This window comes from Barbus barbus (genome assembly GCF_936440315.1).
Source record: "Barbus barbus genome assembly, chromosome: 3".
NCBI lineage: Eukaryota > Metazoa > Chordata > Actinopteri > Cypriniformes > Cyprinidae > Barbus > Barbus barbus.
In genome coordinates, this window is record NC_136731.1 from 27,489,259 (window position 1) to 27,507,981 (window position 18,723).

Below are 18,723 nucleotides of genomic sequence, written 5' to 3' on the forward strand. Positions count from 1 at the left end.
CGTACAGTATGGTATAGTTTGTGTCTGTTTGCCAGTGTGTAGCGGCGTTTAATTTCTTTGAAAGCCTTGTTTTGATAAACGCCATACGTCTCCTGAGGCATAGATTACTGGACGCTAGCAAAAATTCAATTTAAATTGATAGATTAAAAAAATACTTGCTATGTTTATGGCAGTGTGTGATTTGTTTTTTGGTGATATTTGCGATGAATAATGCAGTGACTGAACTACCTGCATTCATTGTTTTACTGATTTAATAATTCATGGTCTTTGGCTTTTGGATGCACAGTGGGGCGACCGCTGTGTGTGCAGCTTTGGGAAGCTAAGTGCCTTATTAATATCACAGGTGATGGACTCCCCGCTTTTAATGAGCCTCACTGTCAGCCCGAACTTTACAGATTAGTTCAAGGAGGGTCCCTAGGGACCTCAGGAACATACTCACAAGATTGTTTGCTACTCTTAAGGGTGCTCTCAGCCCCGCTTGACGCATATGGCTAAGTGCATAAAAGCAACTCCTTAAAATATTTTACAATAACACCTACTGTTAGACTATTTCTAACATCAGGACTCTGCTTGTCACTAGACCATTACTGTTTTACAAAGCATGATAAATTGTGAATAAATAATCTTCTTTATAATAAAGAAAATACCACTTCAGTCTTTCTACTTCAAAATTTCGTGTTTAATTCAATGTGTTACTAGACATTTCTGAATGTTTTTCAATGCAATGTGATGCATATTACAAAACATCCTCTTACTCCATAGTGCAACACTGATGCTACATTAAACTGTGATCATTTAATATTTAAGTCAGAATCTTCAGAATATTCAGAAATCATGCAAATATGCTGCTTTATTATCAGAGTTGAAACTGTTGTGCTGCTTAATATTTTTTTTTTGGAACCTGTGATACTTTTTTCTTTGATTCTTAGAATAAAACGTTTTAAAAAAAAAACAGCATTTATTCAAAATACAAAGTAAAAAAAAAAAAAAAACATTAAAAATCGTACTGATCCCAAACTTAAGTCAATGTATAAATGGCTTCCACAAAAATATTAAATAGCAAAGCTCTTTTGAACATTGTGGATGGAAAATGGTATGTGGCGAAATGACTCTTTAACTGAATATTATAGTCCTAAACTTTCAGCATTGTTTTCTTTCTTTCTTTGCACAAATACATGCTTAAATATTACATACACTTATCATGTATACAAAAATAAGATGGCATTATGAAATACTTTGATGTAAAATATGTAAAAATATATTTAAATACACAAATCTTGGATTTGGGGCATTATTTTGTAGATGATTCTTTAGTTTTAAAGTTGAACTCGGAGTCTATTTTTGACAACAACCCTAAAATGTCAATGCTCTCATGGGAAAAGGTCAATTATAGTACAAACTATAAACTTCATTATTTTTCTTCTGTTTTTCGTTTCTCTGTTTATAAGAAAGCAATCTATTGCATTTCAGTCTAATTTGTTTATTTCAGAGCAACAAAGTTCTGCAGTGATAAATAAATTGAACTATCTAGAATTTTCCCCTGCAGGCAATATGAATGATGTGCCCTTCAAAATTGTTTGAAGTTTAGGGCAGAGCAGTCATGTCTCTGTACAGATCAATTTCTTTCAGTATGAAATCATACTCATAAACCCATCAAGCCCCTGCATATTAATGCAAAATTCCCAAATACTGAAGTCATAACAATAACTTTGGGGGGGAAACATAAATAGAGTGACTCAGCATGCTATATTTCGTCTGCATCTTCCATGCATTTGAGTCATTTGGCTCAGTATAGTTTAAGTACTAGCTTTTATGGGGCTTTCATATATGCTGTAGTTATGAAATGTTTCACAGCAAGGTAGCATGCACACAATCAAGAAAAAAAAAAGGACAGTTGTTACTTCAAATCATATGTTACCTAACCATCAAAACTGGCTAGTTGTTAGTGTAATCTGATAGAGTTTGGTTGATTATACTGTTGCTTCTGGCTAAAATACAAGTCCTCTATCATCTATCCATAATATTGCATATTGCTTTTTCCAATTAAAAAGTTGTCTCATCTGAATCAGGAGAGAAATAGGCACAGATCAATCACAGTTTACAAGAGAAAATAGTCCAAACCAAATATATCAGTGGATTTTGATGTGAGAAGACTTTTTAACTAGAAGAAGTGTTACTTAGAATTATGGATTTATATTCTGAGCAGAAGTGATGGTTTGAAGTTAAAATGCCTTGTTGATGAATTTGTTTCTTACAAACACGTAGCTTTTCAGTTCACGACACATTAAATGATGGATTGGAGTCCTGTGGATTACTGTGATGTTTTTATCAGCTGTTTGGACTCTCATTCTGACGGCACCCATTCACTACAGTGTATCCATTGGTGATCAAGTGATATAATGCGGAATTTCCCCAAATCTGTTCTGATGAAGAAACAAACTCAACTACATCTTGGATGGCCTGAGGGTGAGTCTGTTTTCAGTAAAAGTAATTTTTTGGATGAACTGTTTCTTTAAAAGGGTCCTATTATGCTTTTTCACTTTTAGAATTTTAGTCAGTGTGTGGTGTATGTTTGGGCATAAAAAAGATCTACAAAGTTACAAATCTCGAAGTGCACTCCAAAGGGAGATTTTTATCATTTTTTTTTTAAATCCCCTTTCAAGAACTACAACGAACGGCTCGTTTGGACTAGAGAATTGTTTTCAGGTGTTTGTGATATGACAAAGCGGTCCATTAGAATATCTAAATATAAATCCCGCCTCTGGAAATTTGAATGGTTGGAGGGTGGGGAGAACACTTGGTTGAGCACTGCACGTTTCAAAATCAAAACCCGGTGCGGGTGTTTTTATATCACTGTATTTCTGAAGGAACCCGACTGTCTTCAGAAAATTTTGTATGCCATTTTCATTTCATCTTGCATGTAATGTCTGATAAAGCAGCGTTTGTGAGCCAGAGCTCTGCTTTGTGTACAGCGTTATAGAGAAAACTGGATCTCTCCCAACTCCAACAGTTATGTATTTATTGACTGATTGATTGATTGATTGGTTCATTCATTCATTCATTCATTCAGTGTTCTAGGCAAATCACATTACTAGATGTCAATAGGCGCAATATGACTCTCATATCAGCCAGAGCAACATTAAAAAAAATACTGTGTGATCCACTGTGGGTTTAGCCTGAATTACCTGCAAGAAATGTGAGTTTAGCAAAGCTGATTAAACAATGATTATGAACTTGTTATCTGTGCTTTGAGAACAAATTGGGGCTAGACATTTTATTCTACTTGGAGCTGATCTCTTGGTTCCCTCTGCTTATTATATTATAAAACCAAATTGGGAATAAAGCAGTAAAGAAAAAAATTACACTCAACACACTGCACATTGTAATGACAAAAGAAAACAAAGCAATTAGCCAAACAAGAATCAAACAGAACGAAACAAATTTCATTAGAAATGCTGCAATTAATGCTTCAATAGTTTCATACAGATTGTCAATATTGAGTACTGTATTAATATTTGTGTTAGCTTCAGGTTTTGCTACCTAAAATATCTATCCTATATCAAAAATTAATGTAGTGTTCTTAGCATGGTAACCAGGTGATTCTCTTTCATCAATAAAATTTTTATGATGACAAAAAAAAAGGAGGTTACATGAACAGGCATGGCTCATATAAGTTGTTGTGACATAATTATGCCAAAAAAGGGAAAATTAATTGCATAAAAACATCAGTATCTCAACCAGATAAGATGAAAATGTGATTGCATTCAAATGGCCTTATATGCAGTAAACAGAGCAGTTTTAAGAGCAGTCAAAAGAAAAACCCTTCCAGGTGGCTTTAACGTTAAATCTACTGTTATAATGTTATTTGTGAGCAAAATGCTATTAAAATTGATTATGAAATCTTTATTTTTGAAAAAGTGATTTCTGTAACGGTCTTGTGCATATATAAACCATAACTGTTTCTGTCAAGATTCACAGAGTCAGGGCCGTTTAAGACCCTCCTGTCTGAAATTGGTGAACAGAATTGTGAAATCCTCCAAACAGCAGATCTGCAAAATAAGTACATCCATTTTCTGTTAAAATATAAAAATGCAAACTAGCACAATATATTTATGCATTCCGCCACGGCTCTCTATTTGACTGTGTGAATAATAAAACTATGTTGGTTTGTTCAAATTTGGCCCTCGGCACATCTTGCCATCATAGATGAAATGCTAATAGATCGCAAAGCTTTCTTCTTGCAGAAAATATGGTTCTCTGGAACATGTAGACAGAAATGTTGAATTTTTATTACAAAGCATTTCTAATGCCATTAAACATTACATTATAAGTACAGTATGTGGATTATGCAAGCAAATGTTTGATATGTACTTGATATGTACACTTTCCACTGTGCTGCGGTTCATTAATGTGAAATAGCAATATGAGGTAATTTATTTAATAAGGACATTATTTTGTTTGACCAAACTAAAAAGAAGATTAAAATGAATTGGAAAGCAGTAACACCAAAAATCCTCTGAGTTCACGTATGCTTGAGAGGTCTAATTAGGAAGCCGACTGCCAACTGAGTTCTGATGTGTTCTTTCAGGAGAAAGTAAACCCTGACACTCCCATGATCCCCAAAGGTCCCTGTGTCACTTTTAGCATTTCACTAAAAAAAAAAAGTACATGAAAGAAAGCACGAGAAAAGATAAGAAGCATGGCATGGTACAACCCGGTATCACGCCAAAGCATGTAATGGTAAGAAGAAAAAAATAATAATTTAGGCAAGCAAACCTTCTCAAAGGCATGTTAAGAACATATAAACACATCAAATTCTCCCAGAGCACTTCCGTTGATGTGTATTGTAAAGGTTGTATGCTATACAGTTGGTACTTTCTGTATAACTTAACCTTCATGCAAATGAGCTGGAGAAAAATAACTGTTCTGGGCTAAATGTACTGTATGTACAATTTAAAGCAGTCTAATCTATAATGATTAATCATCTCCTTTCCTTTGGTTTATTATGGGTTGGTTGTTCTTAACATAAGTACAGAGTAAAACTTAAGGGGTCAAAGTTTAGCTGGTTAGCAAAGGCCCAGTTAGCCCATGTGGTATTCAAGAAACATTTCTGATTATTATCAATGTTAAAAACAGTTGTGCTGCTTAATATTTTGTGGGAATCATGTTAACTTTTTCAGTATTCTACAGCATTTATTTGAATTTGAAATTGTGTTTATAGCTAGTGAAGGCTATAGTAAATAGTGAAGCCCTTGCGGTTTCACTGTTGTCATGATGTCACATGAGTAATTGGTCACTTGGTATTTTCAGCTCATGTGATTGGCTGAGAATGTGGTTCCATGAGCAAAGATGCTCCCTGGAGGTCCTGCATCAGCTGAGTAACTGCCAGTGAAATGATTGAATGCTAACAGCTTTCTCCAGGTATTAACCTTGGTAACACCTGAAAATTCATCATGATTTTTTTTTTACCTTATCTCGATACTGTTATTTCGTAAATGCAAATGCAATATTTCTGTCCAGCATAAATTAAGAAACAATTTAAATATCAAAGATAACTTTCAGGAGGTGACTTCCAAATTCTCATTTTCATCACCAAAACATTCACCGTTTAAATCCACATTTACATAACTAATTGCAATTTCAGTGTGTCGCTATTGTTTATAAGGTAATTGACATTGTGTTTGGAAGGTATTTGGGCAATAAACCTACAGTGCTGTTTTTCCCCTACATAAATGAGCCAGCCACGATAATGATTTTGGACTTTACAAGCTGTTATATTTGTCCTGGCTTGTCTCAGCAATGAATTATGCACTGTGTCTTCAATAACATTCAACATTTGTTGGAAAGAACCTGTTTGTTTGCACTGAAAACACGGAAATCTATTTTCTCAAAAAGTGACAGCTTACCGAAAGCTTTGTTTCTTTCAAAGTCTGCTATCTCATAAAGTCGGAATCTTCCCAAATCACCACATTTGTGACACTATATTAACCTCCTATTTCCATGCACTTGTTATCTTTCAAGTGTTATCTTCACATAGCATGGATTATGACTAGGCAGTATCATTATCATCCAATGGATCTATGGATTATCAGCCATATCTTGAGTTAATCCACATATATTCCACTATACCTACTGCACTGCAGCTCTATGATTGGCTGTTTTATTGCAATACCATACAGTAAAATGCATTCTGATACTGCTGAACATTTTATATCATCAGTCTCGGTTGTAGAAACTGCAATTGTTGTAAAAGCTGCATCGATTACAGTGTTTATGTCACTAATAAATAAAGAACACAACATTATGATCCTCAGGAAATGTCTCAAGTATCTGTCGGACTGGGTAAATCTGAGCCAGAGACAATCCATTTAAACAAAAGCATCTTAATGAAGCGCCTGACAAAATGAAAGGGAGACGGAAATAAAATCAGCTGCGGGAATCGCCTACACATTCACAACTTCATTTTGCTGACATTATTTATTGTTTATGTTTATTAGTATTGATCCCTGCGGTAATTTTAAAAGCCTCAAAGGGATGATGATGTCTGCAGTTTGTTATTGTAATGTTGATTTGCATATTCGTGTTGAAAGGTAAAAACTCTTAATCCTTTTTGCTTTTTCAATGCCCCATGAGTAATAAAAACATGCAAATTCTGTCAAAGCTTTGAAATTGTGAATGATGTGAACTATGAGCATTTCCTATTGAGTTTGTTGCGTGTTTGCCTTTGATTTCAGCTCTAGTTCTCATAATTAACTAATATAATTTCATTATGACCTCCAAGCTCTTCTACACCAAATGAAAAACCACATGGGGAAAAAGGGTTAAGAAGTTCAGGGCATCTGGCATTCTCAGCCTAATGATTTCTGTACTGACATATACCAACCTTTGCTGATTGAGAGAGACGACCTTCTCTGACACTTCTTTGGAGTCCACCATTAAATGATGCTCACGGCAACCCAATATTGGCATCAAACCATCTCAACATCCCCAATTAACTGAAGTTATATGTTTGCCCTGAAACATTAATTACTCCTTGTCTATGGAATTTATTTACTGGTGATTTACTTCCTTAAAAAGCATCAGAAAGTAATTTGATCATGCTTGATAGTACAGTGAATTGCAATATACTTAATAACTATACAGTAGCCTACCATACACTTTTTTTTTCAGCATAACAATTTAAGCAAACTAAAAAATAATTAGAACTATGTCAGAATATCTTAAGATTTGTTTGTATCAAACAAATATTGCATTAATGGCAGCAGCACCTATACAGGAGTTCCATCAAAAATCTTCTAAAGCTTCTTAATTTCCAAGTTTAAACTAGATTTTTTTGTCCCGGTTCAGTGTTGAACTACATGTGTGCACACACATGCATACAGACACTCATAGCTCTCACCTACACGTGTCCCGGTAGAGGAGCGGTGGAGAGATGTGTCATGTTCATGACCTTGAAGGGCTCTCTTTAATCTGGGAAACCTTGGCTTGAACAGGACAGAGCTCAAGAATTTCATTACAAATAATGATTTCCATTAATTGTGCTCTAAGATGCAAACATGACCTGCTGGAGCAAATACTCTGCAGACTTGTCTTGCAGAAGCAGATTTTTTGTAGTCTCGTATTCTGTTTTCTTTCCTTTTTTCGTTCTATCTAAAAGGATTTATGTTTCTCAATTGTAGGCCAAGCAGGATGTTGTAATTCACATGTCCCGCCTCCTGCCGCTATAAGATTGGTTGTGGGGAAGTTGACAATAGCATCATCAGTGGTGGACCCTTCAGATTTATTTAAATACCTTCATAATCTATAATAACACTAAACATATTTAATACTATCTGTAAACCATATGTTTATCAAGACCAAAGGCACACTGTGTAGTTTAATTATAATAATATATTCAATAATAAAATAAGCATAATGTGAAATCAAATTAAATCAATACATCAAATATATATATATATATATATATATATATATCAATATCAAAATTAATCTTTGCACTAAAGAGTTGGCACAGAAGAACACAAGAGGGATATTTAGGTATTTACACAGACTCAGAGGTGGCATGAAATCATTTAAATTTATAATAACAATGTTATGAAATTAATGTATTAACTATAAAGTTCTGAAAATAGAAATATTAAATATCGATACTCTAAAAATTTGACTAAAACGGCCAGTAGATGGCGGCAAGTCACTGTTTGTCACTGACTCATCATCTCATGGATTCCTTCAAACAACTGATTCATTCGGGAATGAAGCAAGTGGCTGTTTAAAAAAACATTCATTCATAACACTGTGTTTGCTTGGAGATGAACAGCTGCTCAATGGTGACTTTTGTTTGGACTTCATAGAGCAAAATGAGACCATCATCTTCCTAAAATGTAGCTCGCTTAATATTAATTTATTGTTTATTGAACTGTTTTATAAAATCAATATTATATTTGATATTAAAACTCACTTTATAATTATGTAATGCATATTGTTTACGAGAAAGCTTCTAGTTTCTCATATTTCTTTATAGCTTTAAGGTACATCATAAAATTGACAAAACTGCTATATTTACAACCGGCGATACATGATACAACAAATTATGTAGCTAGTATTAAACATCACTGGATATGAATGTTATTGTTCGAAAGGACCACGTGAGTCCTGACGGGGTTTTTTTTTTTTTTTTTTGTATTCCATTCTGCGCGAGCCTTTATGACGTCACAATTCGCTCGTTACAGTATTTAAAGGCATGGAAATCTCCTGCTCATTTTGTGGCTTGAAGTTTCGGAGTATTTGATAGCGACTGGCAAACGGTTTTATCATGGGACTGCTTTCAAAACTTAAAAAAGCGATTGGTTTGGAGAGTGCACGCGAACCCAATCCCAAAGACTCCCCTATCATGACGGAGAACCGTCCACCGGCCCCCGCTGTTGCTCTTGAGACCGATGGAGGGAGACCGCAGAAAAGCTTCTGGAAGTGGGCTGCTCTTCACTTTCCTTCCCGCAGAGCGGGAAGATATGACCTGGCCAAAGCTGAAGAGAAATACGGGATAGAGGCGGGAACACACTGGAGAGATAGAGATGGTACAATCACATCAAATATTGATAAATCGCTAAATATCATTCCTCATTTTCATTAAAAAACACCACTGTCATCACACCAAACATTTTAGAGTAACTGTACAAATATTTTGAGTTTAATTTTCAGGATATCAATTCAAAACTACTCCTAAATCAAGAATCACATTAATTCGAGTATGTAATATTTTACCCTTTAAAAAAAATAAAATAATAATAATTCATATTATAGCTCCAGCTCCTGAAGACTTCCCTGCTGCTGAGGAACAGCAGAAACACAATGTCCTAGACAAGAGTAAGATTAATAAATATATGAGAATTAGAAAATGTTATTATATATAATGTATGAAATCAAATATACATGTAAAATAGTTTTTCATACTCCCCACAATTGTTTGTCTGTTAATAGGCCAGAGTGTACATGAACCCTGTGTACAAAGCAAAGACACCCGCATCACGTCTGGGAATCAACATCCTGATCCGTCTGCTGGTGCTGTAGAGACTGATGGAGGGAGAAAGAAGGCAGGGAGAGAGGAGAAGAAGAACAGCTTCTGGAAGTGGCCTGCTCTTCACTTTCCTTGCAGCAGAGCTGGAACATATGATCTGGCCAAAGCTGAGGAGAAATACGGGATAGAGGCGGTAACACACTGGAGAGATAGCGATGGTATACACAATCACAAAAACATGTCATGATGATGCAAATACTGATAAATCACTGATTCTTCAATTACAGAAATTTCTGTTATTCTTTCTTTTCATTAAGAAAAAAAAAAAACACTGCTAACATTATCACACCAAACATTTTAGAGTAACAGTATAAAGTTTTCAAAGTTTAGTTTTTAGGATATCAACTCAAAACTGCTCCTAAATCTGTAAATAGGCCAGAGTGTACACGAACACGGTGTACAACCCAAAGACACTCCCACCAGGTCTGATGAGGCGTCTGTTAGTGCTGTGGGGAGAGAGGAAGTCCTCCTCACTTCTGAGGAACAGCTCGTGCAGAACATCCTGGACAAGTGTAAGAATAAGAAATCTGTGAGAATTAGAAAATATTATTTTAAACCATTAAATATATAGTATAATATAAAATTGCTTTTCACACTAACCACAATTGTTTGTCTGTTAATAGGCCAAATTCGCAAGCAGTATAAAATCGGCCACAAGCTGGGTGAAGGAGGATGTGGTAGTGTTTATGAAGGGACACGCTCCAAGGATGGACTTAAGGTATATATTTTCTTCACTTGAAAACTTAGCATGTCTGTTTAGGATTGATGACTGGAGTGATATCAACTATTTGCACGTGCTAATTGTTAATTCTTTGTTTTGTTGATTAGGTGGCTGTGAAATGTTCAAAGAAGATGCCAGACATGCGATATATCAGAGTGGTGAGTAGACCGAGTTCTCTATGTTATTGTCTCTTAGTCACTGTTTTCAGTTTATCACATCCTATATTAATGTTAACCACAGACTACAGTTGAGCTTTCACTAGACAAACTGTTTTGATTTGTGAATTATTTGGGAAACCACCTCCATCTAAGCATCATGTTTTCTTTCTTTTAGACTGATCATCCCAAACGTCTCCCCATGGAGATTGGCCTGATGCTCATGGCCAATAATGGCTCCAGCGTTCCCCAGATCATCAAGCTGCTTGACTGGGAGGATGACACTGACCACTATGTGATGGTCATGGAGTGCCCTGTGCCTTGTGTTGACTTATTTAGTTTTGTGGATCATCATGGAGGAAGCCTTGACGAGGGGATGGCACGAAATATTATGCGGCAGGTCATTGATGCCACTAAAACTTGCTGTGATCGTGGCGTCTTCCATCGTGATATAAAACTGGAGAACCTCCTGGTGAACCAGGACACAATGGAGGTCAAATTAATTGACTTTGGGTGCGGTGCTCTCATGAAGAATTCTGCCTTCAAAGTCTTCCATGGTATGTGTGATGAAGTGCTTTATTAATTATCTCACTGAAACACATTTTATAACATGTACTCATGTTGCGATAATATATTAAACATCAGACATCTTTCCTGCAGGCACAAGAGCATACTGTCCACCTGAGTTCATCATGAAGGGCAGGTACCATGCAAAGCCGACAACAGTGTGGACATTAGGGTTCATCCTGTATGAAATGCTGTGCGGGGAATGTCCTACATCCTACGACCGACACATGATCACTGTTAACCTCTGGACCAGATCTGGCTTGTCAAAAGGTGAGATCTTCATCAAACAACAAATAACTCAAGTTCATACAAAACAGACAAATAGCTTCAAAGAGAGCAGGTGTAAAGTATTAAGTTTATAATCAAATGACTTTGCACAGAATGCTGCCAGATGATTTGTGATTGTCTGCAGCCTAACCCACAGAAGAGACTCAGTCTGGACGAGATGCATCTCCATGACTGGTTTAAGGTACGGAGTCTAAGATTAGCTAAGCATTTTCTTGGTTTAGTTAGATCATCAGGCATCATTAAATAAAGTCAACTTTCTCTAAATGTGATGTATTTAGACAAATAATGCTGAATTACCTTTTGTTTCAGGTCACGGAGTGAGACGCAAAGGACCTCAGAAAACAACTCCTGTCATGGCCACCCTGTTGTTTTCAGTCTTCAGTCAGCTTTGCGTCTGGCGGGCTGACAAGAGTGGCCTTTCCATCAGTCCACTCAGGCCTAACGAATTGCAGGCTCTGCAAGTCCTGGTAGCATCTGCCGCCTTTACTTGAAGCAGCAATAGTGTCTGGCCGTATTGCTTGCTTGGGGATCTGTAAATAATAGTTCATTGTTTATTTGTATTTATTTATTTATTATAAGGAAGTTTGTAAGAAAATTTGTAAGGAACATTGTAAAAAAAATTGTAAAAAAAAAGATATATATTTATATTGTTCTGTTCCCTTGTAGTTTCACAGTACATTCCCCTACAGACCTTTAGGCTCCTGCAGAAGTAATGTCCAAACCTGCATTTACAAGATATATAGGATATGTACTACAGTATTGTCAAAATCACTATGAGTCACAACCAAAATATCAGCCTGACTCTAAACAATTTAATTAATCAAAATTCTTTTGTGAAGGTAAGAGAAATTACCTAAAAGTTTTAAGATTGTTTTTCTAAAGCTGCTAATATATTTTTGTTTCAGTGTATGTCCAAGCAAATAAGACAATTAATGTCATTTACAAATACTATCTTACGAGATCAGGTTGGGGTAAAATCTGTCTAATCAATTGTGTTTTATTATTTAACTTACAAACTCTATAACCCAATACTAGTGTATGAACCTATAGAGGAGTTACAGAAAGTATAAAGTCCACAATATTTCCGTTGTTAGTGATTGTGGGCCAATAGTTGAAAGACTGGTCTTTCCAGCTGTAGGAGACTGTCTACTCACTCTACTCTCCACTGTATGGTGTCTCTTCACCAAGGTTATAGAGTGTAAACGAGCCTTTCAAGAGATGATTAAAATCAGATTCCATTTCAATTTCAACACATAATTGCTACTTGTTTCACTGCTTTTTTGCCCTGCTTTCCAAAAACTTCAGCAAATGCACAAATCGTGTTCCCCAGCACTTGGATGTGTCTCGATTTTTAACAGTTCCTACAAAAGTCACACCAATAAGCTAGAAGCCTTATTTTCTTCCATTGGCAGACGAATCAAAGCCTGCTATATTGGATGGGAAGACTGCCTGCAGCTGCTCTCAGGTGTTTCACCTTGAATGTCTTGGTTTTGGCATTAGCACACCACAAAGTAATACTGAAAGGTATAGTGATGAAGCTCAAAGGTTGCAAGCAAAGCAAGGGTAGCAATAAAAGAACCATTCTTTTTAGAGAGCAGAAAAGGGGTGATGTGGTCGTTTTTATGTCCTTTTCTGGCCTGTGCCTCCTTCTTGTGTCTAATTAGGAAGTGGACAGTCCTGTCCTGTCCCTGCCAATCAAGCGGCAACCTCCCGCTCCCTCTAGTGAAACCAACACGGAAGTGATTAAAACTGCAATTCATCGACTAGCCGCTGGAGGCTGGCTCCAAAAGGGAGTCAATCACATTGACTCTCCATGTTAAAATGCCCAACTTTACAGTAGAAAAAAACATGTTTACAGCCTGGTACAAAAATTTATTTTGGTCTATATAGCTAATTTTGCCCTTCGTGACAACTGTGAGGGGGGTGAATTTTTTTATAACTCATCCATTTAAATTATATTAAGCCTTAAACTTCTGCATAATTAAGGGCGTGGCCACTTGAGTGACAGGTTGATTGACGTTGCTGTCTCTATCTGCTGTCTGTTAGCCGTCACGTTACCTCAGCCGCTGAACTTGGCATCTCTGCCGTGTTTCTGCTTTTGTTTTATACAGTCTATGGCTTTTTTCGTTATTATTTCTTAAAATTATCTAATAAAATGGCTTGTTGTGCGGTTAATTGTACTAACAGACCGTCCAAGTCTAGGCTCCATTTTTGCCGGTGAGTGATATTGTAATGTAATTTTATTTATTAATTTATTTATTCTTTATAATTTTATTTAAAACTTAACTACACTCCAGAATCTGACAGACTGTGATTGGCTGTAACGTTAGGCCTGTAATTAACGTTACTGGTTAAGCGTTTTCCTCCAATAGAAAACTGTTAGGCTATAATACAAACTCTGTGGCTTAAAGAATTAAAACCGATTAAAACTGTTTTTAAAAGACGAAACTCAGTGAGAACATGATTAATAAAGCATACTATATACAGACAACCACTGTTTTAATGCATTAAGCCATGTAAGCCTTTTCAATCAACCGCTAATACGTCGACGAGGTAGGCGGGCATGGTTTCAGCAACCAGGCACCTCAGTTCCGCCCACGTCCCGCCTCATTGCCCATTTTGGATCATCCGGGAGTGACGCGCGGTGACGCGTTGCCAAGATGGCGGCGGTCGGCTCCGCCCACTTTAGGCTTCAAAAACGCTCTTCAGAAACCTACGAGTGACGTCACGGACAGTACGTCCATTTTTTTTTACAGTCTATGCTGCCAATCAAAGATTGATTTGGCACAACCTGCTCATGCTCAAGGTCAGTGGCATGTCTGGCATACTGTTTCAACATCACATAGGAAAGCCTTTCTGCCTTTATATTTCTCAGTGAATCTTTCTGAAGGTTATATATTGTGCCAATAGGTGGTGACATGTGACTGGCATTAAAAGTGAGTCATTCCATTTGCTCAAGCAATTTATTCAAAACATTGTTTCATTTGTAATGGAATTTCTTTGAATCATTTACTAAAATGATTTTCCTTGCAATGAATGCATGTAAGCTTTCTAAATCAGTGGATTCATGTCATATCAAACATTAAACCCGATAAACTGTCTGTGAATTATTGATGGGGATTTTTAGTCTAGTTCGCAAAATTGTCTTTAAAAGTGAGTCACTGAATCATTCTTTTAAATGATCTATTTTGAAAAAGCTGATTCATTCAAAAGCACGCATTGATTCAGAATCATGAGTGAGTGATCGAATAATTTACTCAACAGATTAGTTCAGAAACAGATTCATTTATACACTGTAAAAAAATTCAGACCTCCCCAACTCAAAATTCTCATTACATTACATCTAAATTTTTCCATTGGCCCAACGAGAAATATGTCGAGCCAATTGTGAAAAATAAGTCTACCAAACCAAGTTATTGGCCCAATTAAATATTTTAAATAGTAGTAGCATACATTTTTCGTTTTACAATGTATATTTCTAAAGCAGCCTTACTGAATGGTTTATTCCCTGTTGTCCCAAAAGAAAAGGAATTTAATAAATTATTAAATGATGATACACTAAACACTGCCACATTTTAATACTTTTAATGAAATGTACAACAATATTGTGAAAATACCTTAAATTTGTAAATACAGTGAAATTTTCTACACAGTATACCTTACAAAATCATGCATTTTCATTCTCATAAGATACACAAAGCTGATGAATTGTGCACCTTATACAATAATACATTCACAAACGTGCCAAAATGTCGAAAACACCATAAAATAATAATAATTTAATAAATAATAGTGACAATTTACCTGAGGTTACTTCAACCAGTGTTTAGGTTTATGTCACTGAATATTTCCATTCTCACAAAAGGTACTCTGAGCTCATGAAACTGCATCGTAACTATTTAAACATTAAATACATTCACATATTAAAAATGTCAAAAACACCATCAAATGTAATGGGGAGGTTACTTCACGCAGTGTTTAGAGATTCTCACAAGAGATACTTTGAGCTCATGAAACTGCATCTTACACATCAAATGTTTGCCAAAAAAACTCATAAGAGGTACTTTGAGGTTAAAATTCTGTCATTAATTACACTTATGTCATTCCATATCAATAAGACCGTTGTTTCAAAATTTCATCAGAAATATCTTAATTTGTTTTCTGAAGATGAACAAAGGTCTTAAGGGTTTGAAACAACATGAGGGTAAGTAATTAATGACAGAATTTTCATTTTTGGGTAAACTATCCCTTTAAGTCCTTGTTGTACTCCAGGATGAGTTGCATACAATAATCCAAAAAAGTACAATAAATGCATTTACAAAGTCTCCTAAGTTGTCAAGCACCAGCTCCTCTTCCAGGCCAGCGGAGACATTCAGCACACTTGACAGGGCCCTTGGAGCGCAACTGCTACTGCTTACTATTTCAAGAATTCCCATTTTCATTACAGTTGTGTGGTTCTCCAATGGTTCTGTACTCTGTAAAAAGATATAAATATATAATGTCAATACTAAGTCTATATTAGAAATAGCAGCCTACATTACTCCGAGCCATGTCTCTTGGCAGCTCTTAATAAAGCAACTCCTCACAAATTACATCTAAGAGCTAATAGTATTTGACACTAACATGGAATAAACACATACCAAATAAAAACTACTGTTAAATACTCGCTGTGAAATTCGTAGTGGTTCCTTTTCTACACCAAATGGTGCCTTGTGAGCTCAGACCTAGCAATGGTGGGTTACACTAATGGGAACAAAAAATAGTTATAGCAAAAACGTATTACTTGTGTCTCATAAATTTCATATATTCATCATAAAGTGAGATAAACATAATTTAGTTCAATAAATAGTAACTTTAGGTAACTGAGAGATAGGGGTGCTCGATTGACAAAAATGATTTCTACATATTTTATGGGATTTTCTCGATAATGATAATCAGACAATATTTTGCTGAGTGTGTTATTGTGCTGATATCTGACTACCGTGGACAGCTGATTAATAATTGTTTTGATATCCTTCTATTCACAGCAGTGATAGAAATGAATATTTTCCAATTTTTACACACTGTTTAATAGGGATGCTCCGATCCATCGGCCGGAGATCGGTATCGGCCAATATTCACATTTTATGACTGGATCGGTACTCATACCTTTGGCCGATCTCACGAACCGATCGCAATTTGATGACGTCAACGCGTGAAGATGTATATGATACGTGGGGACATATGCTGCAAGTCATAGCCAGTGTGGAAATGCTATGACGTTTCGAGAAACAATGAAAAATTCGTTATATGTCGTGTATGTTTTGCATGATGATATGATGAATGGGTGGTTCATTTTTAACAGCAGATTCAGTGGCGTTAGAGCTGATCTGCGCATCACTGCACGTGTCTGCTGAGCCCAGGCTTTACGGCACAGGCACCGGAGCTGATCGCGGCTGCTCTATGAACATTTATTTATAAAACATAATATCTTCTTTGGCCATATTAGCCTACTCAATAGCATTAACAGCGGCTTTACTCCTTTTAAACTTTATCTGGAATGTCACCGTTTCTGTCACTGCAACTTCCCGATCAGGCGAACACACACACACACACACACATGAAATCATCTGCCTAATGAAAAAATTAATTTTAGAAAAATGTAGTTAATATTGCATCATTTGTGATTTATTTTATCTACCCGCGACCCACCCGCAAATAATCAGAATGCATTTTTTATTACCCGACCCGCTTATTATCCGCAGCGCCCGTGGATAACCGTGATCAAACTACTCCGTTTTGTTCTTTCAGTAGTTTAAGGCCCGGTTTCACAGATAGGGCTTAAGCCTAGTCCCAGACTAAACTGCCCACTTGAGCTGTCTTAACTCAAAGCGACTTGCACAGATATATATTAAAATAGTCAAAGATTTAGCCTGTTCTGGATTAAACAAAGCCGATTGCAAGAGGAAGGATTATAGCTAGTCTATGACTAAATTGAATCTTAAATTAATCCTTCAAAGAGGCAGGTTTAACTCCTGCTTAGTACTGTTTGTGAGGGAGCATGGAATATTTGGAATATCTAAATGAAAACCAACATGCACAACAAAGGCCAGCCAGAGTACTTGTGGATAGGAGTGATCCATTACATTACTTTGATGACACAGCTTTTCAAGACCGCTTTCGTATGTACAAGGAAAATGCAGTGGAGATAATATCTTTGCTTGAGCCTAGACTTTCCTGTCTGTCTCTGAGAGGAAGGCCTTTACCCAGTTTTCTCCAAGTTCTGCTCACACTGAGGTTTTTTGCATCCGGGACCTTTCACCGTGAAACTGGTGATTTGTGTGGTGCCAGTGAAGCAACTGTGTGTAGAATAGTTCACAAAGTCAGCAGAGCCATTTGTGAACTGAGGAGTCTTTACATAAAGTTTCCTGATGCTGCTGACCAAGCCAAATATAAAGTGCAATTCTATGAATATGGGCACTTCCCAGGTATCATTGGCTGTATAGATGGATGTCATGTTCCTGTCAAGTGTCCATCAACCCCTGATGCTGAGGAGTACAGGAACCGTAAGAACTGGTTTTCTATCAACGTTCAGGGTGTATGCACACCTAATTTAGAGTTTTCAAACATTGTTGCGCGCTGGAAAGGTTCAACTCACGATTCAAGGATTTTTCTCAACTCTTCATTATGTGCTCAGTTTCAGAGAGGACAGTATAGTGGACTTCTACTTGGTGACAGTGGATATGGTCAGAGTAACTTTTTATTCACTCCATACATAAATCCCACAACAGCTGAGCAGCAAAGATACAACAGAGCTCATATCCGAACAAGAGGCATGGTTGAACGCATGTTTGGAATATGGAAAAATCGATTCCAGTATTTACGCAATACTTCTTCAGGCCAAGGAGATGCTGCAAGGTCATCATTGCTACAGCGGTGCTGCACAACTACCTGAAGCGGCGCTGCTGTCCTGATCCTCCAATGGAAGATGACGATGAAGCAGATGTGCCCATGACTGAGGCAGCCAGTGACCAACGAGGACTTGCACACAGAGTTGCTTTCACATTGCAGCACTTCAGCTAGATGAGATGTATTTCAATATGGAATGTATTCATTATGGCTTATTTTGCCTTGATAATTTTTGTTCTGTACGAAATTAAAATAGTGTGCAGCAAAATGTAAAAATAAAAAAAAAAAATTACTAAACCAATACTGTTGAAAAAGTAGTTTGTGGTTGTTTAAATACACTCAGTCATGAATATCTAAATGACAAAAGGTTTATTTATTTTTTTGTTTATACATCATATTGTTCACCATGGCTGGTAATCACAATTGCCTCCTTACTGTATCGTTTTTGCATCATACCTCTTTCTGCCAACTTCATATCCAATTCAACCTGTAGAATTCTCATTTTCATTTCATGTTCTTCCTTCAGATAT

The 18,723-nt window shown here is 36.4% G+C and overlaps 1 protein-coding gene and 1 pseudogene across 3 annotated transcripts; both read left to right on the forward strand.

Annotated features, from left to right (window-relative positions):
- The first annotated feature begins 8,762 nt into the window (after window positions 1-8,762).
- Window positions 8,763-12,560, forward strand: LOC306853603 (serine/threonine-protein kinase pim-2-like). 2 transcript variants are annotated; one of them, XR_013782757.1, is made up of 10 exons: window positions 8,763-9,074; window positions 9,301-9,363; window positions 9,478-9,732; window positions 9,949-10,086; window positions 10,198-10,292; window positions 10,403-10,453; window positions 10,629-11,007; window positions 11,111-11,287; window positions 11,430-11,486; window positions 11,615-12,560. XR_013782757.1 is itself a non-coding variant. In XM_079391137.1 (10 exons), exons 1-10 carry the CDS (start codon window positions 8,813-8,815, stop codon window positions 11,624-11,626), a joined length of 1,521 nt encoding a protein of 506 aa, XP_079247263.1. In that variant the 5' UTR covers window positions 8,763-8,812; the 3' UTR covers window positions 11,627-12,556. The 2 variants fall into 2 exon arrangements, 1 of the variants encoding a protein (XP_079247263.1); XM_079391137.1 differs by having other exon boundaries at window positions 11,398-11,486; window positions 11,615-12,556.
- Window positions 12,561-17,345: 4,785 nt separating this feature from the next.
- On the forward strand, window positions 17,346-18,367 carry LOC306860208 (putative nuclease HARBI1; annotated as a pseudogene). Its single transcript has one exon. The product of its transcript is annotated as a putative nuclease HARBI1 (transcript).
- Window positions 18,368-18,723: the final 356 nt, after the last annotated feature.

Bases quoted from the DNA above. Each gene is read 5' to 3' on its own strand.
- LOC306853603 (XM_079391137.1), top strand. From the start codon at position 8,813: ATGGGACTGCTTTCAAAACTTAAAAAAGCGATTGGTTTGGAGAGTGCA. The intron at 10,087-10,197 runs GTAAGAATAAGA...GTCTGTTAATAG, and splicing joins GCAGAACATCCTGGACAAGT to GCCAAATTCGCAAGCAGTAT. The intron at 11,008-11,110 runs GTATGTGTGATG...TCTTTCCTGCAG, and splicing joins TGCCTTCAAAGTCTTCCATG to GCACAAGAGCATACTGTCCA.